This window comes from Peromyscus leucopus, chromosome 3 (assembly GCF_004664715.2).
Source record: "Peromyscus leucopus breed LL Stock chromosome 3, UCI_PerLeu_2.1, whole genome shotgun sequence".
Lineage (NCBI taxonomy): Eukaryota > Metazoa > Chordata > Mammalia > Rodentia > Cricetidae > Peromyscus > Peromyscus leucopus.
The window spans coordinates 142,235,315-142,259,255 of NC_051065.1; the positions used below are offsets into that span (position 1 = coordinate 142,235,315).

The 23,941-nt window shown below is 40.1% G+C and overlaps 1 protein-coding gene across 1 annotated transcript; it reads left to right on the top strand.

The window, feature by feature from the left end:
* The first annotated feature begins 13,678 nt into the window (after positions 1-13,678).
* Positions 13,679-22,776, top strand: LOC114701422 (C-type lectin domain family 2 member E-like). Its single transcript, XM_028881509.2, has 6 exons — positions 13,679-13,826; positions 15,543-15,668; positions 18,840-18,848; positions 19,625-19,800; positions 20,351-20,454; positions 21,410-22,776. Exons 1-6 carry the CDS (start codon positions 13,739-13,741, stop codon positions 21,552-21,554), a joined length of 648 nt encoding a protein of 215 aa, XP_028737342.1. The 5' UTR covers positions 13,679-13,738; the 3' UTR covers positions 21,555-22,776.
* The last annotated feature ends 1,165 nt before the right edge of the window (positions 22,777-23,941 follow it).

The window sequence follows — 23,941 nt, forward strand, 5'->3', positions numbered from 1 at the left end:
TCTTCAGAACGGCGAGACAGGGGGGTCTCTTCTCATCTAGTTTCCTGTTACAGCAACAAAAATGGCCTAAGACAACAACTTGTCTCTTCTCACTGTGCCACAAGCCTTCCCACCTTAATTTTCCCATCACTTCTTTCTTTCATGCCTCTTTATTGCTTATGGCTCATGAAGAAACTGTAGGAGGTATGCAGTTAGATATTTGGTTATTTTGGTAGAAAATAAATGACATTTTTAGATTCTTCAGTTAGAGAAATTAAAATAAAATAAGTATTTATTCTGATAAATCTCTTGGATGTCCACTTTTCTGAGAAAAAAAAAATTGCCAAATTTTCCAAAGTAATCCAAAGATTAAGAAGACTGTAAGAGGAACAATAAAATAATGGTTAAAATAGGTATCTACATATCCTAATTATTCGATGTAAAATTAAATTTCTTAAATTGATGCATATGCTATGATACAAATGAAATCTCATTTAAAAATAATTTTTATTTTAAAATTATTACTTTGTATGTCTGGATGTTCTGTTTGCATGCATGTCTGTGCACCATGAACATGCAGTGCTCTTGAAAGCAAGATGGAGGAAGTGTATCCCCTGGGACTGGAGTTATACATGATTGCAAGCTGCAATGTGGGTACTGGGAACACACCTCGATCTGCTGCCAGAGCATTCAATACTACTAACCACAACAATCACAAAATCTCAATATTTTTACCTGCCAGAAATAAGTATTATATTGTTGATAATAACTTTCCAATATATGAATCATCAAAGAATAATTCAATTTGTGAAAATTTTTAGGAAATAAGTCACCTAGGAAAACCTTACAGAGAAAAGCAGCACTGTGTGTCAATGGTTAACAACAGTGAAGTTTGGAAAGGGCCTGAAATTGTTAAGAGCATGCAGCTAAGCAGATGTGAGCAGGAGGGGGGCGGGGTCATGCACACAGTCCTTTTTCTAGTCAGGTACATCCTTCCCAGTGTGATGGAGAGAAGGGGACTATGGCTGTGTCTTGATTGCTGTGTCTCCTGTTTTATAATGCTCCGTTTAAAGCTACAGTTGGGGGCTGGAGAGATGGCTCAGCGGTTAGGAGCACTGGCTGCTCTTCCAGAGGTCCTGAGTTCAATTCCCAGCAACCACGTGGTGGCTCACAACCATCTGCAATGAGATCTGGTGCCCTCTTCTGGTCTGCGGGCAAACATGATAAATAAATAAATATTTAAAAAAATAAAAAAATAAAGCTACAGTTGGGCACCTCCTGCCATGCTAAGAAACTAAGGCACCATTCCCCAATGACCATACATGTCACCAGTGAGTATGGTAATAAGCAGGGAAGGGGACACCTTGGCCGTGTGTGTGTGTGTGTGTGTGTGTGTGTGTGTGTGTGTGTGTGTGTGTGTACCTGAGTAAAAAAATGCATATTATGTGTTTCAGGTCTTAGGTCCTCTATTAAGTGGTCCCTCTATCATATTTATTCATTATATGGATTATATTTTGCTTGTCCAGTATGATTCTAACCAATTAGAGGAAGACTTTCAATGGTCTCTGACCAGTTTAAACAATATCTGCCTTAAACAATTTTGTCTCCAGTGGAAAATTACTGGGATTCTTTATAATCCCCAATGTCAATCTGCCGTGGAGACAGCGCAAAACAACTCCAAGAACAAATTGATAAGTAGAGAGGGTCTGAATAAGGCTCACCCTCAACATCTTATTGATGTGGCCTTATTTACTTTACATTTTTTTTGAAACAGATGACAGTGGAAATACTGCAATTCATTAACATTGGGCACCTTCGTCAAGGCCTGTGAAGTTACCTCTGGTGACTTGGAAAGATGTAATAACAGGTAAATGATAATCACCAGTCCTGTTACTTATCAATGGGAGAGTTTTGCTTGTAACTTTCCAGAAAATAGCACATCTGGAGCACATCTGGAGCACATCTGGATCCCTGCCCAGCTAAATAGACTCTAGACAGCTGATATGAGTAATGAAGCAGATAAAATTGAGCAGCTGAAAGAGAAGGCAGCAAGCACCTATCCTGCTCAGGTGTTGGCTTACTGCACTAAGTGCAAGTCATGCCAACGCTGACATTTATTGGGCATTGATACCTAACATCTGGGGTGACGATCAGAGGATCTTGCCCTCAGCTCTTTGCAAATGGCTCTAACCTGTTTCCTCATAAATGCCCTAGAAGAGAAGATTCTAAAATTTGAAATGGCATCATTCCCATGACCAGATGCCCTCTTTGTTCTCACAACCCGTCTAATCTATTGCCTATGTTGTTATCTCTCAGTCTACTTCACAATTAGGAGGCTCTGCTCGCAGGAAAGCAACATGATACAGAGGTGGGAACTGTAGGAGACAAGGCAGTCATGCCCAAGGAGCCAGCCTACCTGTCACACTGGGCTTTTAAGTAAGACCCATGGCACACCACGCTCTTGAGTATCCCCAAAATTCTGAACACTGAATTCTGAAACAGTGTGAGTAGCTAGTAGCTGGCCAGTTGACAAAGCTGCACTCTATATGTCTCCTTTTATGTGCTTCTTCAACATAAAGACCACAGTGGCATGTGTGCTCACCGTCTAATCTGAGGTAATGTGCTACCAATCACAGTTCACAGGCTTCCACTATATAAGTAGTTGTTCAGGTATAATAAAGCAGAGGCTGTTCCCTGAAACTGTCTTCCGAGGGGTTCATCTCTGGTCCCTGTTCTGACCCACTGGCATTTCAGTCTTGGGGGGCGGGGAACGACACTTGGGTAATGACAGCAAGAAAACATCTGTAATCCCAGTGTGGCCCTGTGAGGAAAAGGGAGTGAGGGACTGCTCAATTTTCAGGTGGTCCTGGGCTGGTTAGTTGGGCTAATGGAGCAGTAAAAAGATATTGTATCCAACAAGGTTGAAAGGTGAGAGGACTCATGCCCACAGTTGTCCTCTGACCTCCACAGCCACATGTGTGCTCTAGTACACGTGTGCCCATACTCAAGACTCAAGAACAAACGCACACATATCCACTCCCACATCCACTCTTCACACACACACACACACACACACACACACACACACTACATTTGTTGTATTAAATTACTAAGTTTGTTTTGGCTGTTGGGAATAGTTTTAACCAGACTATTTGCTATCAGAAAGTTCACTGAGCTCTACATGGCCCTGCAATGATTTTCACCTAGGTCAGAGGGGGAATACCTCCCTGCTTGCCTAGCAAAAACACTTCCATGACTGATGCTAAGAATCCAGCCTGTGATTCCAAAACATAAGCCTCAAAGGCTGTGCTTGGTGCAAAAGTCAAGGCTGTGATTGACCTAAACAAGTGCTGGGACTGGTCAGAAACCAATGACCAGGGCTGGTCCAAAGGTCTTTTCTCCAGCTACTCAGGGGGCAGAGCTGAGGCCAAAGAAGAACAAAGGGATGTAAGGAGAGAGAAAAAAGAAACTGCAGGTCCTTGTGGGAAGAGTCCCAGAAAGCTGCCTAGTACTCATGAACAAGGATCTGAGACCTGGAGTTGAAAGCTGTAATGCAGGCCTCTGCTAAGGACTAAAGAAGGGTCCAAAGTCCTGGAGACTGAGGTCTGCACAAGGTATGAGCACTTGAGGGTGCCAGCTGCTGCTGATTCCCAGACAGCTGCTGTGACTCACCTCTGCAAGTAAGAAATGTAAGAACTTCTTACCACCCAGGTGGAGGAAAGAACCCTCAGGCAGCTGATCACTGACATTTCTACACACAATGTGCACAATGTGTAATTACAAGAATAACTTTCTTGGCAAGAATAACTTCCTTGGGGACTCTGCATAGATATGGCTCTGACATTCCTTTACCATAAACCACATCAAAATCTGGGGAAAACAATCTGAAAGTTGATGAAGAATTTACATTAGAATAAACATTTTAGGGTAAATAAAATATACTCATATGGAAAGTTCTTCACACTCCAATAACTTAGAGACAGCTTCAATAAAAGCACACCCATAGCAGCTCAAAATAAGATAATAAAGCACAATGGTGGAGGAATAAATGAGCCTTCAGTGGTTAGCAGAGACATGAAAGACAATAAAGACTAGAGAAAGGAGGACTCCATTGGAAATGGTGAATACGAAGTTGATCCTGCCAGCCAAGTTAAAGCAGTGAGAAGGGTAATTGTTGAAAGAATTAAGAGGTCTTGGGAATGTAAAGTTGATATTCCTGAAAAACAGACAGTGGGAAAAGAAGCTGAACTTAAATATAGCAAACTTTCTGGAAATGACAAGCAAGTCTGAGCAATCCATGGCACCCCCACAGCCCGATGAAGTTCTTTATTTTCTGTATAAGGAACAAGTGAGTTGAGGCCAGTGGAAACATCAGACATGATTCAGACTTTATCACAGTCACCCCAATGGCTAGAAATGAAAGTCTCATGTGTTTCCTCTCTGGGGAGTCAGTGAGTGAGCAAGCCATGTTCTTATCCTGTCCAGGTCTCAGACTCATGTATTAGTGAAATCATCACTTCCTGTAAAGAACTTACTAAATACTGTGCAATGAAACTTACACAGCACTTTAAACCTTCTACAAACCCTGACTGTCTGATTAGAACTTCAGTGATAGTGGAGAGCAGGGATATTGCAGGTCCAGAGCCCCATTACAATTTATCTTTAAAGTGATATCCACTCACTGCCGGCCTCTGTGTCTGACTTGTCTTACTTGTAGCTGACAGGTGAAGCATGTTTGGAAAGTGTTAGACTCCTAGCTTCCACTGACCAAAACCTGAAGAATGTCACCAGGTAGCATGTGAGACCAATAGCAGAGGTTTCCCCATATTGCTGTAACCTTCCCATCTGAAGTTTCCACCATATTTGAAATATATCTTGATTTGTGGCATTTTTTGTTCTGTCAGTATAAAAACTTCAGATCATGGAGTTTGGGGTAACTTGAATCTGTGCTACTGGGCCATGGACATTCATGTTTGGCTCTAGAATAAACTATCTCTCACCCATTTTAGGGGAGAGCTATGTTTTTCATACTGACAAATGTATAGTTAAAACTATCTCAGAAGAGGGCACGGCATTTTATACAATGACAGAAGCTATAGGTTTTCCACCAGGGCTACAGATGGTTCTTGATAGTGAAATTTAAGCAGAACATGACCAATAGGGACAAAACACACCTGATATAAAGATGTGAAAGCATAAAAATGGTCAGGGTGTTAATGTGACAGGCAGAAAGAAGGAGGGAAGGAAAACAGGAAAGAAGGGAGGGAGGGAGACTAGCAGGGAGAGAGGGACTGGAAGGGAGGGACATTAAGGTAGGAGATGGATTGAAAAGATGTAAATTAAAACTTGTTTGTAAAATGAGAATTTTGCCTGCATGTGTGTCTGTGCATGACTTGGGTGTCTGATGCCCATGGAGGCCAGAAGAGGGCATCAGACCCCCTGGAACTCAGGTTACAGATGGTTGTGGTTGCTATGTGTGTGCTGGGAATCAATCCCAAGTCCTCTGGAAGAGCCGCTTGTGCTCTGAATCACTGAGCCATCCCTCCAGTTCCTATGTATGGGATTTATCCAACCATCTCCTGTTGAACACTTGGGCTCCTTACACATTTTGGCTTTGTGAGCATTCTACCTTGGACAGTGGTGTGGGACTACAGTATAAAAGCAGACATTACCTTCCTGGCCTCTGGTGTCTAGTGAGGACTTTCTTGCTGCCACTTTACATGGTAGAAAGGGGATGTAAAGGCAGAGGGATGAATGCTCTGTTCCCACTCAGCAGGACTCAGTAAAATGACACACACAAAAAAAAAATCCTGAAGTTGTTTTAACCCTTATATAAAGTGCTGATCCATTTGTGAGTCATGACTGAATCACTTCCCCAAAGGCCTCATTTCTTTTAAATGTTTTATCAATTTTTTATGTTCGATAATAAGCTTGAATATAATTAGTCACTGTGAGCACGTTCACCTTTTCCTCCCTTTTCTTATCCCCTTTTACTCCTACTGACCCCTTGTTCTTCCACATTTCCCCCACCTACCTTTATTTCCCTCCATTCCTCTCTTATTTTCTCCCTCCCTTGTTTTCCTTCTTTCCTTCCCCTTCCCAGTTCCCTTGCGAACATATGTGCTCATGATTACAATGGCCATGCCATGTCCAGCGGACAGCATCCCACCTCACTGCTCCCTATCATTTAGCTCTTACAGCCCGACCCTCTGAATATATTCCACTGCATTCTCTTGACGTTGGAGTAGACGACATGGATGTCTTGTTTGAGGCTGGGCACTCCGCACTTATTCTCAGCACTTTGACCTTAGGGTTGCTCTGACTCACTAAATCTACTGGCAGATGCAGCTCTGTGCTGCCTCAGGCCTGTCCAAAGGCCTCTCTTGAGTGGCCTTTAATTGCCTACACTAGGCAGTTTAGGTTGAACTAATAACACTAGGAAGTAGCAGCAGGGACAACTGAGAGCAGGGTTGATAGCTAAAGCCACAGGACATGCAAGAGGCAGGGAAGCTGAGTGTAGTCAGGCCCCACTGTGGACAGAGGAAAGCAGCTGCTGCTTGACAGCTGAAGAAGAAGCAGCTGATCAGTTTTCTAGCAGCCAGGGCAGGAGGGAGAAGGGGAAAGAGGACAAAGTGGGTGGAGCTGAGGTCGAAGAAGGACAAAGGGCTGTAAGGAGAGTAGAAAAAACAAACTGCAGGTCCTTGTGGGAAGAGTGGGGAGAGCTACCTAGTCTTCATGACAAGGGCCTCAGACCTGGGGCTGAGAGCTGTAACTCCAGCAGAGATGGGGAAGTGTGATATGGTCTCAACGTGTTGGTGACATTGATGTTGGGTTTGATGCTGAGCACTCAGCACTTACTTATTCTCAGTATTTGAACCATCTATGAGTCACCACTTTGACCAACACCCATTCCCTAAAGATACTTGTCTGACCAAGGCTGAAAGGTGACTCTTCCAAAGAGATAAAATAAATACTTAGAAGGCAGTTTCTCTACATGTCCATTTGGCAAAATCTCAGTAGTAGATTCCTCCATAGAGGCCTCCTCGTCTCTCATAACTACACCATGGGATCCAATCACGATTAATTTCAGATGGGATGAAACTTTCAATATTTATGGTCATATAACAAGAAGTAGGGCTGTAGCTACCATGCCAATCTATTCTCTTTCTTTCTTCTTTTCCCTCCTTCCCTCCTTCCTTCTTTCTCTCCATCTCTCCCTTCTTTTTTTTTCCTTTTTTGATGATTTACCACAGTTTTCTACAGTGGTGGTACCATTTTGCTTTTCCCCACCTCAGTGAATAATGGTTTCAATTTCCCCACAGTTAACAGTCCTTCATTTTCTTAGTGGGGAAGATGATTTCTTAGTGTAGTCATCCAGTGGATAAGTGGTGATGTCTCATTGCTCCCCCACCAACCCCTGGCATGTCCCCCTCTGAAGGGTCTTCTGGATCTTCCAGTCACATGGTTTGCATTGAGCTGTGCCTTTCAGGTTTTCTAGATGAACAGACACAATGCTCCTTTAGCATGTAGTTGAGATGCAAAGATTGGAAAGTGTGATAAGGTCTCAGGGTTTTGGAGACCTTGTGCTTTTGACTTTGAACTCCAATGTTTCTTCACTTATTCCCTCCCATCTTATGTGGGAGCAGATGGGTAGCTCCAGCAGCTGAAGATGGGTATTCCTCTTCCCCATAGAAGGCCAGAGTCAACTCAAGTTGCCTTTCCTTCTCCGTATGTATTGTATTATAGTATAGTATAGTATAGTATAGTATAGTATAGTATAGTATAGTATCTAGATATATAGTATATATGCATATATATTATATTAACTAGAGTATGTATTTTCTAACTCCTGCTCTTCTGTTCTGAGTTCTTAGGGTTTTGTTTATCTATCTGTCTATCTATCTATCAATCGTCTATCTATTTATTTTAGACAACACTTCTGTTAAGAGCAGAGTGTTCAGCCTTATATTTTATAAATTGTTTTTCCTCTCTCCTATTGTGATTATAAGAAGATTGTTTTGTGATATTTCCTGTGAGGATGTAGTCAAGCTTCTGGAGGCCAGTCCCATAGGTTGTGGATGCCTTCCAACTGGCTCTTGCAAGTGTTGTAACTATCAAGTTAACCACACTGAGCCCATAGTACATTCTTAATTACAGCTAAGGTTTTATGGCTCTGTCTTGGCTCTAACTGTGGGAGAACAGGTCCAAAATGAGCTTCCATGAGCTATATGGCTTCCTGCCACCCCTCCTCTGTCTCTCAGTACGTCTTTGTCTTGTGTCCTCTCCTCTCTTAAACGGCCTAGAATAGCTGTTTGGTTTCCAGATGGTTCACCTTGGTGTTTGTTGTGAGGATGAAGTCAAAAATTCCAAGCTCCTTCATGAAGAACTGGAAATGTTTCCCGACTTCAGAATTCAGACTTTCTTTGAATCCCATGTTATCATTTGTTGTATAACAATTCCAGAAATAGAAAGATATGTAGGGAAAGAGATGAAGAACAACAGCACCTCATTACACTTTGCCAGTGCCTGACCAGAAAAGTCACATGCACCTGGGGAAGCTTCTAGCTAACTTCATGAAGGTCAGTCTTTGTTATGGAGAACCAGCCTGCCTCCATCTTGGGCTTAAAAGCCATCTGATAGAAAAGACAAAGTAGGTTCATTCTTGTTTGTGGTTAAACCTCTGTTCTTCAAGGATTGGGCTATGCCTCATCTGTAACCTTAACTACAAATGGTTCTGTACTGCCTGTTCCAGGAATGGCAACCATGTCTTTGTTTCAGTTATGTTGTTTATAATTATCTTGAAACAATTGTTTCAAAAGGTTATATGACCACCTCCTGTTATGACTATCTCTTGTTATGATTACCTTGGTATGCCCCCACCTTGCAACCATGCCTTGGTATCAAGAGGTCATTAGGACTAACTTGTTAGTTCTGCTCCTGTATCCCCATCTATTTTGTCTGCTACATCCCTTATGGTAGGAAGCTCCCTACCCCTGAGCTATAAAAGCCTTGTCTTTCTCATGTCCAAGGCTGACCTCCTCAAACCCCACCTTAGCGGGAGGCAGCCCTTGAACATGAATACAAAATCTTACTTTATTTAACTGCTTGCTTTAATGAATTTGGCCATGATGAATTAAGTCAGTGGTCTTTCTCCCCCATCTTCAGGATTAACAATTACTCTTCCTTACAAAGAGATTTTAAATATTTAGTGTCATCAGGAACAAAAACATCTGACTCCTGAAATTTGTCATCTGGTGTTTTAATCTATGGACTCTTTCCTCTCTGCCTTCCTGTCAGGGTCTTGTCTATCTTCACTTTTATGACTTGTGATTGCAGTCCTTACAGCATGTACTGACCTTAGACTGAGATAGGAAGAGATAGTCAGGCACCGTATGAGTCATAATCCCAGAAAAAAATATTAAAAATAATGGCAGCGTCTATGTACAGACCTAGGTTCCTACCTAACTCAAGGTTTTCAGAGGAGGCAGACATGGCCCAGGCTGTATGAAAAATGATTTGAAGTCAACTGAGAATCAGAAGAGGTGAAGTTGGTGCAGGTTTTGGCTTTGCCATATTGGGTAAGCTTCATAAAGCTGCAGCCTCAAGAAATACTGATATTTTGGGTTGGAAGAACAGAATCCATTTTGAACTGGGAGCTGACTTGAGTTTCATTTTTTTTTGTAAACAAATGATCCAGTATTCTTGGGCATTTCAGAGCATCTGTTCTCTTGACCCTTCCTTTTCATGCACTGCATACTTACAATGTGTTTAAATGCACAACTTTGAACTTGGTTAAAAAAAAAATGAAACTGTTTCCCATGTATTCCATGACATCTCACTTCTTAATAGGATTTTGAGGTTATTCATGCTGTTGCCTTGCATGAATGGGTTCTTCTTCAATGATGTGTGGTATGCAAACCATGTAACTAGAACATAGTGTGTTTCTATTCTGCTATTAATGAATATCTAGTTTTCTGATTTGGCTGTTAGAAATAATACTAGTATGTCCATTTTGCACATGCCCATTGTGCACATGTAAACAAATAAAATTGCTATAGCATGGTTTGGTTACGCTTAACATTAATAATATGCCAAAGTTTTACAACATAGCTAGGTTTGATTATGTTTAACATTAATAAATATGCCAAAGTCTTACAACATAGTTACAAATATTTATTCTTCCATCAGATGTAACATGTCACCTCTGAAAATTTATATAGTGGTCTTTTTTATCCAAAGTAATAGGTATGTAATGGTCTCTAGAGCTTTTTTCTTGCTTTCTATTTAAAAAAAGCAAGGCAAAGTACACATGAAATGTCATTACGTTGTTGGTGTAGCAGGACCTTACTCTCTATTATCACTGTCCATCCTATTAGGGGAATATAGCACAGTACGTTTCTCTAGAACTCTACATAAATTACACTTCCCTGTATGAACTATATGCTCATTCCTCTCTTATCTGTTGTACTTAGTTCTTTGTTGCACTCTATCACACTGCTGACAGGAATGTTGTATCATTCCAATTTACTTATCATAAATCATAACTCAATGAGACCTCTCATACGGATCTGTTCCTGTTCTCTTTGTGGAGCACCCATAGAGGAATGAAGTCATTCATTCCAGGATAGATCCCTGCATAGGTCATGGCTGTCTAGCTCTGTGTTCCCTTTACCACCATTTCAGCAGCTCCCTCATTTTTCTAATGAACATCACAATTACTGAATATTATCAGAACGGACAAATCTAGAAATTCTGTCCAGCCTGAGTGTGGTGGCTTACATCTTTACTGACAACACTTAGGAGGCAGAGGCAAGCTTATCTCTGTGAGTTTGAAGCCAGCCTGGCCTACATAGTGAGACTCTTTTTGAAATAAATAAATAAATAAATAAATAAATAAATAAATAAATAAATGCTTTCTCCAATTAATAACAACAATTTTCATCAAAGCAGTGTTTTTCTTAAGGAATCGGTGATAAGTGCAGGATATTTTCAAGTTCTAAAGTATTTACCAGTTTCATTTATCATGTTTAAGTTAAAGGCCACTTAATGTCATTTCACAATTGCCTAATGCCGATGGCGATGTCAAAGGAGTAGCAGATGGCAACTGACTTCAGGATGTTCACCCATCAGGAAACAAAACCCTGATGGGGAAATGGGCATGGAGAGATCCCCACTGCTCTTAAGGCAGTATGATCATCTCTTGGAAATATCCCATGCTACTGGTCATTTTTTTTTTTTTTTTTTTTTTTTTTTTTGGCTGTAAGCTTAGCCTTTAACGGCTGAGCCATCTCTCCAGCCTAGCTACTGGGCATTTTTACCCGTGGATTATTATGAGAATGAATTCCTCCTAAGCTGTACTGTTTAACTGAAACAATGATTGTATACAATAATAGTGTTAGTTTAAATAGGATTTTGATGATTGAGGGTCTTTAATAAATATAGTAAGGGATTATGATAGAGGTCAGTTTAGTGGAAAATTTAATATAGGTTAATATAGGTAAATATAGGATAAAATATTGTCCCTGCCTCTGATAAACCAGAGGCTGCAGAGGATGAAAAATAAAACAAAGAAGTGTCACACAGCTAGAACACATGAGTTTCTATTGAGGAGCCTTATAGACTTTGGCTTAGGTTAATGATTAAGAAAAACAACTGAGTCCCAGCAGTCCAGCCAGATCTAATTCTTTTAATCTTAATGTTGGGAGATGTGTTCACAGGTTTTTAAGTTCATCATAGCTGAAATGAAGCTTGGAAAATAAGTTAGTTAGACTAAGATGCTTTCGTTAAATACCTTTGAGGTGGCAAACCCAAGAAGAGAATCTAAAGTTTAGAAAGGCACATAATTCAGTGAGGGACTCGTTAAGGTCAGGGAATAAGAATAAAGTAGCCCAATTATTATTAGTTGATGTACCTTTCTTGCTAGAATGTTTTGGTGACCAAAGGTGATGATTAATTCCTTGCGCCCATTTCTACCCTCAGCTTCCTGATAGAAAAAAAACTGTTGATGAGTGGGTATGCACCCAAGGATTTAAAATAGATCTGATTTTTTTAACATATCCAAAAGTTTAGATTTGTGATTCTTCTAAGATTTCTTATAAGATTACCTTTTGAGATAAATAATAAGATGATTTGTAGAGGTGGTTGTCTGTGCTTCACCCCTAAAGCACCACCCCTAGTAGGCAGCAGGTAACTGCTAGGTACCTGTCCCTGCCCAGGGCGTGGCTGAGACTGAACCTCTTAAGAACGGAAATGTTTATGTGCTCACTTTCTTGGCTATGCAGTGATCCTGGATGCTGGATACTGGACTGCAGACAAGTCAGAGTTCTCCAGAGAACCTCGTTGGACTGCACCTCACTTCTCCTGGATCCCTTAACCGACCCCTTCGCTTGCTGTAAGTTGACTCAAAACTTTTTTGACTATCAGATAAATTACTTGGAATTGCCTCATTAATTGCCACTATAATGATTAGTCCTTTTTTTGTAACCACAAAATACAGACTACCAGAAAAAGAACTGGCTGAGAAAAATACTTTTGCTTGCTCACCCTCTGTTAATCAAAAGCAGGTTGTTTGGACATGAATCTATGTGGGTTTGGGGACAACTTGCTTTACACCTGCAAGATGTAAAATGTTTAATTATGTAAAGAATATGGAAAATGCTGGGTTTTACTTGTATTCATTGTAGTTATTCACTTGGAAAAATAGAATGTAACCATATTGTAATCTTTATACTGCTTGAAAGATTTTTCTGAGGTATATAAGCTGTAAAGGAAAAAATAAAGAGAGTTAGATGGGAAACATCCAGAATGAGAGAAGGAAATCACTAGGAAAAATAAGAGAGAGAATACGGAAGAATAATGAAGAAAACTTCAGAAGGAAACCATCAAGAAAGTATATGAGTGTCTTCCTCTTACCCCCTCAGATAAAAAAATGTCTTAGTAAGCCAACTCTGTGGATTCCCTTTGAGCCCTGTGCTGTTGGAGGTTGATCCTCATAGAGGCAGTACCTAGGGCCAGGAACAGGGATACTGAATTAGTAATCAAGAAGACTGTCTGTGGGAGAAAGACAGCTCTTCTTGGAGACTGTCCAAAAGAAGATGCATTCCTTTAATGATTGCCACACATAAGATCTCCCTCATGGTGCTGTAGGCCCTTGGCTAATGACTGCCAAATAAAGAAGGGTTAGTAACCTAGTAGTTCCCTAGTTTCCCTTACATTTTTTCCCCTTCTGTTTGTCTTTCCCTCAAGATGGTCAAGGAGAGTCTAAAGAAAAACAATTCTTCATTGACATTATTAAACATACACTTAAGGAAAAAGGAATCGAGACCAGCATTGGTCAACTGACTGATTTTCTTACGTTTGTACAGTCAGACCCTCGTTTCCAGACTGGGTGACTTTAGATGTAGAAATTTGGAACACAGTAGGGAGAGATATTAAGAACTGGTATACAGAGAAAAAGGAAAGAGGGATAGGACATGCCTCCTATAGCATTTTCTAATTGTAGTGTGCTTAGACTAGTCCTCAAGGTGACCATAGCCTACTCTAATTCTGTTTCTCCAAGAAATAGAAAACTGTGCTGAGAGATCACATGTTCAGGACTGATAAGGAGTAGTTAATGAATTACCCAGACAGGCTGGGCTAAGCTTGTAAAATATTTTATTAGGAGCAACAACATACAGAACACAAAGTCCTTTCTCTTCCACAATTTCAAGTTCCAAACGTCCTCCTGGATTCAGTTGAGTCTTTTCCTCTTGGCTCATAGATGAAGGCTGCAAAGGCTGAAGAGGCTTCCATGGGCATGCTAGAGACAGACTTCACTACACCAGACTGCCTGCAAGACGTAGAAATAGGTATGTATTTTAATGCAACCTAATTCAAACTAAAAGATAGAGGAGATAAACCAGGGACCCTCAGAGAACCCCCAGCCTGTTAGCCTGTCACAGTGGGTCTCTGTAGAAGTGGAGATGCATGAAGGCCTCTGTTACAGTAATTATTCCAAAAGAAAATATACTCAAACATTTCTGAGCAAGAAAAATGAACAATAAATTAATTACAAAATTCTAAGACATAGTTTTTGTTTGGTTGATTGCTTGGTTGGTTGGTTGGGTTGCATTTGTTTGTTTAATTTGTTTTTGGTGTATGTGGCCTATCTTAGGGACCTCTGGGGACAGCTAGCTGAGGATCATTTAACCAGCATAAGACATGGGCATGTGTAAGCATGAGCTTCAGTTTCCCTTTCCATCATTTTCCTCAGGGCTGAGTAATGTTGGTTTACTTTGTCACAAGCTCAGGAATATTTGACCTGTTGCAAAATATACGGTTAACTCACAAAGTTGCTGTAAATACAGACAGGCTTGTATGTAAAGAGGAATTTCCCAAGATCCAGACCATGAGGTAAAGGTAGTCTCACTGTAACAAAATGTTAAACTGTTTTTCAACTATTTTCCTCTGAATTTTGGCAATATTAAGCACAGTTAATGCATGTATTTACTACATAAGCACCATTTTATTCCATATTTTGGCTCATTTTTCTTTTTAAAAATCAATGTATGTTCATAGTGTGTGTGTACATGCACTGTAGAGCAGGGAAGGTAGACAATTCTTAGGTAGAGAAAGGATGAAAACTCTTCTGCATATGAGATTTAGACAGTGGGTTTTCATGGTAAGACTCACACCTCATCCTGTGCATTATAATAGACTCAGAATGGATCACATGAAGCCTAGAACTTAAATCTCTTTGAAAAAAAATGAAAAAACATCTTTATGAATGAGAGCTTTGTTTCAGGCAAAGATTTCTTGGTTGCAATACCAAAAGCTTTATCTACACACCAGAAAAATAACTGGGATTTAGTGCAATGAACACTCTGCTCTGGTCCCTAAAAAAGGATAAAAAGATAAACAATGTGTGGGAGCCCATTCTCGGGTTCCTCGTGGCTTTACCCAGCAGGTCCACATAGAGGATGATTAGGACCACGGGCCTGAGTGCAGGTGTCTGAGATGGTCTGCACTTGTCTGTACTGGGGGAGGAGGTCTTTTGCTCCACCCCTTGGCATCTCTATAAAAACCCTGGGCCAGAGCTAGTCGGGGCCCATTGAAATAGGTTCCAGGCCCTCTCAAGGCTATCCTTTATTTTCTATCTGTTTATCTCTGCAAGATTCTCCGCTATAAATCCTTCTATCTAATATTTCCTGCTGATTGCACTCAAGAAAACTCTGGGGAACTGTGGGGGGTGGTGGGTAAATGCCCCACAACAATGGACTGTCAGGGTCCCTCCACCCTGCCGTGTGTGTGTGTGTGTGTGTGTGTGTGTGTGTGTGTGTGTGTGTGTCTGTGTCTGTGTCTGTGTCTGTGTCTGTGTCTCTGTGTGTCCGTGTCTGTATCTCTGTCTGTCTGTCTGTCTTTTATCTCTATGAGGCCTTACTGTTATTTTTTATTCTTGTCCCACTATCCTGGCTACGACTCCCAGAGTCACACTACAATGGCGAGCAGACACTCTTACCTTTTTCTTGGTCTTTATCTGCCCTTATAGCCTCTTGAGATTGATGTTCTGATACTTATATTTTCAGGTAAAAAGCTCCAAGAAAAATGTCTCAGAATCGTCTCCCCTGAGTCTCCTGCTAAGCTCTACTGCTGCTATACAGTGATCGCTGTCCTCACTGCAGCTGTAATTGCACTGTCTGTTGCATTGTCAGGTGAGTGACTCATCTCCAGATTCTGCAGCATTCTGTCCACATCCACGTTGTCACTTAGACTTACTGACCACTGTGAGCCAGGCACTGTGGGAAGGGCTGGAGAGAAAACTCACTGGAAATTCCTGTTCTCTGGGAACTTGGGGTCTAGCAGGAAGATGCAGTGAAGGAACAGCACAGGCTGTGGTGTGCACAGGAGGCCAGGATCAGCATCCCTGGGAAGATGGCATTCAGCAACCTCTAGAGAGATTCAGGAGACATATGTCCTCCTGGGAGATCTATTCAACACAGAGAACAAGGGAGAAAACTTGCAAAGAGACTCTCAGAGAGATTGCTACAGCTAAAGGTAGTGAGAACAGTGAAGAGTAATGTGGTTGGGGAAGATACAGAACCCCACCCCCAGACCCATGGTTTCAGTTGATATCTTCAACCATGTTCTGAAAATATTAAATAGAAAGTTCCAGAATATGTGATTTCTAAGCTTTTAGCTGTAGACAGCCAAGGGCTGTAGGAGTATACAGCAGGTAACAACTAGTATTCAACAGGTCGACCTCTCAGACAAAAAAATTCTCTGATGGGGAGCCCTACTTGGCAAAGCCAAGGGTCATTGACTGAATTTTCTGTCTGTATTTTTTCTCATATGCCACTTCACTTATTTTGTGTTCATCTCATGTAAGTATTCCATCTTTGGGCACATATATAGCTATGGGATGTCAGGAAGATGATTTCTGCTTAAGCTGTATAATTATGATGAATAGAAATAATACTAGGATATTTTTCATAAACTCAGACTAACATAGGAAAATCTCAGCTACAAAGACAGCCTTTTACACATTTTCAAAGACCTTAGAGCAAATCTAAAATAGACTAAGCTGCCCTTGCAGAGAATACTCAAGGGCAAGTTTCAAGTGTCTGCTTAACCAAAGTCAGGCTGACAACATTAAGATGTAACATTCCTGCAGCATTTGGCTTTCTGCACGCACACCCAATGATAGAAAACTCAAGGCTCAGCCAACTAATTGTTTCATTGCTTAGGTCCTTAGGTTCAATGTCACTCTCTGTCTGGGAACCCTAACCACTCAGGCTATGTGCATGGCCAAGTGTTACTCACTGAACAGTCGGTGTGACCTACCTGGCCTGAAAGAAACTGTGTCATATATCATGTGTTATGAGGATGGGTTGGACCCTGAAAATGTAACATATAATTGTCCTGAGTTTGGCTGTGAGAGGGGACTGTGTACAGAGCTGCTGTGTAAAGAGCCTTGCAGAGAAGTGTGTGTGTGTGTGTGTGTGTGTGTGTGTGTGTGTGTGTGTGTGTGTGAAGAAGAGCTGTGTGAGCAAGAAGTGTGAGAGGTATAAGTAGTGTGAAGAGAAAGATGTGACTGTATGGTGAGAGAGCTGATAGATGAGATGTATAGCTAAGTAGAAGAAGTACATGGCTGTGTGGAGAATGTAACTGTGTAGAGAGGGATGTAGCTGTGTGGAAATAGATTTTCAGAGGGAAGTTTTGTTAAGAGGAAGTAAAAGAGGAAGTTGCCATCAGAAAGTATATTTCCTTATTTTCCCCTCAGATAGAAACTGGTCCTTGCAGCATTTGTGGGGTTGTTTTTTTTTTTTTTTTCATACCCTGATGCTGCCTGTGGGCTGGCTCTCCAGTTAGCTCTAGTAGACTGTTCTGAATACTGTGATAGAATCTTGTACAGCTTTGCTGCCACAACTGGAGCAAATGTTCCATGATATCAATATATATCTATATCTATATATCTATATATATATATATAAAGTTTCTCTATGGATCCTGGCTGTCCTGGAACTCACTATGTAGACTAGGCTGGCCTTGAACGTGGGGATCCATCTGCCTCTGACTCCCAAGTGCTGGGATCAAAGGTGTGCACCACCACCACTCAATATTGTTTGATGAAATCAATTTTAGTCACTCCAAAGAATAATACACACATCTTAACAGGAAAAACATTGACAACAAGTCTTAGTCAATGTAACCTAAACTATTATGTAGCTCTGAAAAGAGTCAGATAAATAGAAATCATAGTCGTCCTCACTGCCCATTGCATTTGAACCTGTCACTGAAGCCTCATGGTACTGGGTATAAGAACTGGGAACAGCTATAACAAATTCCCCTTGACTAAATATAATTGGTGGTCATTTCTGATATTTAGCATTTCTAATCAAATCACTTGTTTCTAAGACTCACTAGATCATTGAGACAGCAACATATTCATTCTGCACTGCTAAAAAAAAGTTGAAGTTATGAAGGAAAAGTGTCTGCTGTTCTTCTAAGCTGTCCTCTGAAACCTTGCTGCATTCAGACCTTCTTACGCACACATGCACACGCACACACACACATACACACAAATAAACACACACATACATGTACCCACATAGACATACACACACACACACACTTTATTATAATAGACTTACGAATGAAAACATCACAGGGCTCCATTAGCATAACCACTCAACACTTGTCAAGTCCCAAACCCTGTTGAACTTTCACATGGTTAGAACAGCCATGCTGAAGCCATGGAGCTTTGGTCCTGGTTTTTGACTCTCACTGTCAATCACATTATTAAGTACTTATCCACCACAGAAAAAGAAAACTGGGGGAGTTGAAACTAGAAATACTTCTTATTCTCTTTATGAACCTTTTCATGACTTATGGGCCCCTTGCTGCATCCTCTCCTTCTTCTTCACCTTATAATACTTCCTGTTCTCCTTTGTACATGTTATACCATGCCTATACTCACAGCTGTTTACACTGTACATCACATACTGGGATTGCATGTGAGGGAGTACATGGAGTCTCTTTCTTTCTGAGTTTGGGTGACCTCACTTACTATTAAACTTTCCCAGTCCACCAACTTTCCTACAAATTTTATTTTTCATTTACCATTGAATAACATTCTGTTTTGTACATGTAACACATTTTTATTTTCTGTTCATCAGTTGATGGACATCTAGGTCAGGTCCATTTCCTAACTATTGTAAATAGGGAAGCAATAAACATGGTTGTACAAGTTTCTCTGGGGTAGGAGATAGAATTCTCTTCTTAGATACTCAAGAGTAGCAGAACTGAGCTACACAACAGGTATATTTTTATATTTTCCAAGGATCCTCCAAACCTGTTGTATCAGTTTGTACTCACACCAGCAGTAAATAAGTGTGCATCCCTACTTCTGCACATTCTTCTAAACGGGCTGGCCTCAGACTCGCAGTGATCTGCCTAGCCCTGCCTCCCAAGTACTGGGATTAAAGTCAAGCATCACCACTGGCCAGCATTGTTGTCAGGTTTCTTAATGATAGCCTTCTGACTGGCTCTAACAAAACCCAAGATATGTTTGTGTACATTTAGTGTGTGTCTGATAGAATTATAGGATGCCCATGATCAAAATTTTGGTACTAAAATACCATTTTGCCCATGGCATGGTTTGCAGGCTGGCATTTCTTGATAGTAAAATCCAGACAAGTAGGGAGTTTTCTTTCTTTAGTCAAGAGAAAAGCAGGATGCGAAAGGAGTATGGGAAAGGAAGCTGTAGAATTCCAGGAATCAGGAGCAGTCATAAGGGACAGATGGCCTAAAAATGATTTCCTTGCAGGGTATGGTGTCTTTAGTCCATCACTGAGGAGGCACAGCCAGAAGGATTACTACAAGCTCCAGACAAGTACAGTCCACATAGTGAGATCCAAGCCAGGCAGGGGACACAGCGAGATTCTATCTCAAAACACAAAATACAAATAAGAAAGTAAAGCATTTCCTCAGAGCCCACTGGGAAACTCTGAGATAGGGAGACCATCATGCTAAGCGGGGTCTCCTAGGGATCAGTTATGGAAGTATAGTCCAAGCACACACCTCACAACTGAGACTTGGATAGGTAGCCAAAGGAACCAGACGTGGAAATGTGTGTTTATTATATTACATGGTACTGTCTGTATTTTAGTGAAACCATCCATTGAGAGCCCTGGATCTTACTATGCCACCTGCCCAAGAAACTGGATTGGATTTGAAAGTAAATGTTTTTATTTTTCTGAAGACATGAGAAACTGGACATCCAGTCAGACCTCCTGCATGGCAGAAGGGGCCCATCTAGCGCTATTTGAGAGCCTGGAGGAGCTGGTAAGAAAGGATCAGGAATTGGTTTGATGTTTGTTCCATTGAGTGTGTATTCCCTTGAGAGAGAGAGATTAAAGCAGAAGCATGAGGAAGAACCCCACCCCAGGCAGATGGGGCACATGGGGCACATGGGGAGCACATTAGTGCGTGCCATTTGCTGGTGTTATTGCTTCTAGCTGGAGCCTTGAGACACTGCAGAGACACGTTCTCATGTAGTGCTCATACTAAAACCTGTAAGGCCAGACATACTGAGATACCTTGTGGTCATATAAGTTTTCCTCCAAGCATTCATATGTTGTATACTGAATGTGGCATCTGTTAAAAATTTCCAGGACATTTTTCATCAGGAACTTTCCAAGCCACAGTGGCAAGGGTGGTCAGCAATATATTTTGGATTATGGATGTAAAATGCTTCCACTGCTGAGGATCACTATGCCTCAAAATTGATGACCCTCAAAAGCTGCCATCCCTAGAGGAGGCTATAGGACAGAGAGACTCAAGAGTCATCTGAAACTGAGAGACACATGAATTTACTTTCCATGTTTTATGACAGAATTTCCTGAAGAGATACACGGGGAATTCTGACCACTGGATCGACCTGCACAGAGAGTCACCAGAGCACCCTTGGTGGATAGACAATACCAAATATAACAACTTGTATGTTTTCAGAACACTCTTTTTTTTCTACTGTGATCATTTGTTGTGAAGAGTGTGAATTGTGTCTGTAAGAGATGAATGACTGTGCCATGTGACAGCAACTGTATTGGAAAGGAAGAAATATAAACCTTCGAAGTGGAAGTGTGGCTCAGAGGTAGAGTGTGTGCTTACATGGAGAGCCAATCCCCAGAAACTCCACATACCCTTCAAATTTAAATCTATTGCATGTTCTCCCATTTATTGGCCATCATTTTCAAAGCTTTTACTTAGTGTGATTTCACTCAAAATCTTTAGCATGATGATGGCACCTAGGGTAGATGTTGTTTGCTTCATCCCAAGTCAAATTTTTCCTTGATGACAGACCCTTGTGAGAAGTAGACAGAAGCTAGGGTGGGCAATGAGAGCTCTGAAACCCTAGGAAGCCACTGCAGAACAGCTGGGGTAAGACTTGTCAGACAGCTGTTTGCACAGCTGTTCCTGTTCACAGAAGCAGAGACTCCAGAGGCTTTGGGAACTTCCTCTCAAGTCTCATCATCAAAGAGCCCTGAGACAGCTCCTGGATGTGAGATAGCTGTTATGAGTGGAACAGTAAAACACAGGCCAAGTCACACCCATCATTAAAGACCTTTCAGCAATTTACTACAGAATAGGTTTTCCCCATAGTTTTATACATGTGTAAAATGTTTCAAGATAGAACTGAAAATAACCCTCAGTGAAGCCACCCATGGACTGTTGCAGTCCATTTGAACATGACATCATGAACCAGTCAAATATGACATCAAGCACCTGTCAAACACCTTTACAAACATTACAAGACTCAACATAGACAAATGACAAAGGTATGGTGTTCGAGTCAAACCCTGAGCATGTAAAAGATTCTAGGCAAGAAACTAGTTCTGGTGTTTGAATGTAATATGGCCTGTGTGAAAATTTTTTTGTTTGTTTTTTGCTTTAGGGTTCTCACCCAAGGAGGAGGAGAATATGCCTACCTGAATGAAAGCGGGATCAGCAGTGCCACGGACTACATGCATAAGAAGTGGATTTGCAGCAAGTCCAACAGATATACTTTACAGTGCCCAGAAATTTTAGATCCAGGCTAGGGAATGTGCCAAAGCATGCATGAGAAACAGATGCTTTGTGACCTGCTATCTACAGTTGCTGCTCTACACCTGATCTGCTAAAATCATCAAAATCCATCAATAATATTGGTTGACACCAAAGATGAAAACTCATTTAGAGGATCATAGATACAGGATATTGGAAGAACACAGATGTTTCTAAATTAAATAGGTGATTGGGTATGAGTTAGTATTCTTATCTTAAACCTAAAGTACAATCATAGTGAGCTCCACTTTTATGTCCAGATATGAATTTTTTCATTGGTTGTTGTATTGAATGTGTAGAACCTAAAAGTGTGGGTTGACTGAGCCCATGGAAATGATTCAATCATCACAAGAAAGATGATAATTGGTATGTAGTCTCCAAATATTATTGTAAACATGGTCATCTTTTTTTTTTTTACAAAATTCAATGACCAATACGAAATGAGATCTAGACAGAATCACATTCTGTGATCTAATACCACTGTCAGAATGTTTTTAAACTTTATTTCTCAGTGTTCATTTTTAATTAAAATAGACTAAGAATATTTTATAAGCAAATGTCATTTTAGTTTCCTAATTTAGCTTTTCTGAGAGTTTCATAGTGAGAATGTCATTTGAATTTTATTCTTTATTAGGCTCTTTTTAGATCAGGAGACAGTTAATTACTGAACCTCCTGCAAAGCATTTGATGCCTAATCTTGCAATCATTTACACATTTTTAAGTTTTAGGAACAAAATATTTTAATTTTTTTGATCATATGCTATACTGTACTGATGAGTCCCAAAAAGGACGAAATAACAGGTCACAAGCATCTCTTCCATTAACTGTCTTCTTACTTTATTGACACATAGATTAAACCTTCTCATGCATGCTAGACAAACACTGTACTACTGATATTTACCACCATTCCTTTTTATAAATTTTTTCTTGTAACAAGGTTGCTATGGAATCCCTAAATGGCTGGAATTGGAACTATGTATCACCACATAGAACATATATTTACCCTTTATTGAAGCATTTGTTCAGGCCCAGTTATATGGTTCTGAAGCTAAAGGTACCAGCCACTAAGACTGATAACCTGAGTTCAACACCTGGATCCACATGTTGGAAGCAGAAAACATTACACAGCAAGTTTGTCCTATGGCCTTCAAACTTGTATTGCACATATACACACCCACAAATAAATAATGAAATGAAATAAAAAAATAATGTTCATTTCTCTGTAGTAGACTGCACTTATTTTGAGTCTGTATTTTATTTTTCTATTGTTTTTTCTTTCTTTTGTTTTGTTTTTCAAGACACTATTTCTCTGTGTATCCTTGGCTGTCCTGAACCTTCTTTGTAGACCATTTGGTTTTCAACTCAGAGCTCTGCCTACCTCTGCTTCTCAAGTACTAGGTTTATAGGCATATGCCACCACCACTGTGCTTAGTCTGGATACATTTCAGGAGACATACAAAGCAACCTTTTGGAGATTGAAAGCATATCTCAAATTTATAATTAGAAGTAAATAGAAAGATGATAGAAAACATTGAGTGCATAAGGATTAACATTAAATTTATATGTATGAACTAACTACTTTAAATGCACAGAATAGAATGGCCAATTGAGGCTCAGCCCACACAAAGAACTACAGGCAATTAAATGTTGAGGGGGAAGAGGACACCCATTGATTATCCAGTGCCAAATTATCTGCCCTGAAAACATACATACAAATAACATTATACTAACAAAGTAGGATATATATATATATACATATACATATACATATACATATATATATAATGAAAAATAGGCCAATAATTTGAAAGAGAACAAGAAGAAGGTGCATATATAAGAGGGTTTAGAGGGAGTATAGGGAAGGTGGAAATGTAATTATATTATAATCTCAAAAGAGTTTAAAAGTTTATTTGAATTGTAATTGTAATGTTTTAATTAATTTTTCATTATTTATTGATTTTTCCTTTACTTTATTGAAAATAGATTTTTTTTCATACAATATATTCTAATTATGGTTTCCTTCCCCAAACTGCTTCCAAATCCTCCCTATCTTCCCACTCACTTACATCCACACCCTTCCTTTCTCCCTTTCTCATTAGAACACAAACAAGAATATTGAAAATATTTTAATTAATTAAATTTAATTTAATAATAGAAAATTTAAAAACAAGCCAAAATAGGATAAAGCAAACAAACAGAAAAAAACCAAGAAAACAAGACACATACAGACACAGAGGTACACATTTGCACACACATAAATTCCATAAAAACACAAAATTAGAAACCCATAATATATAACTGAAACATCTGTAAGCATAAAAAAATTTCCAGGCAAACCAATATGAGACAAAAATACTTTGAGTTTGTTTGTATAGGCCATCTC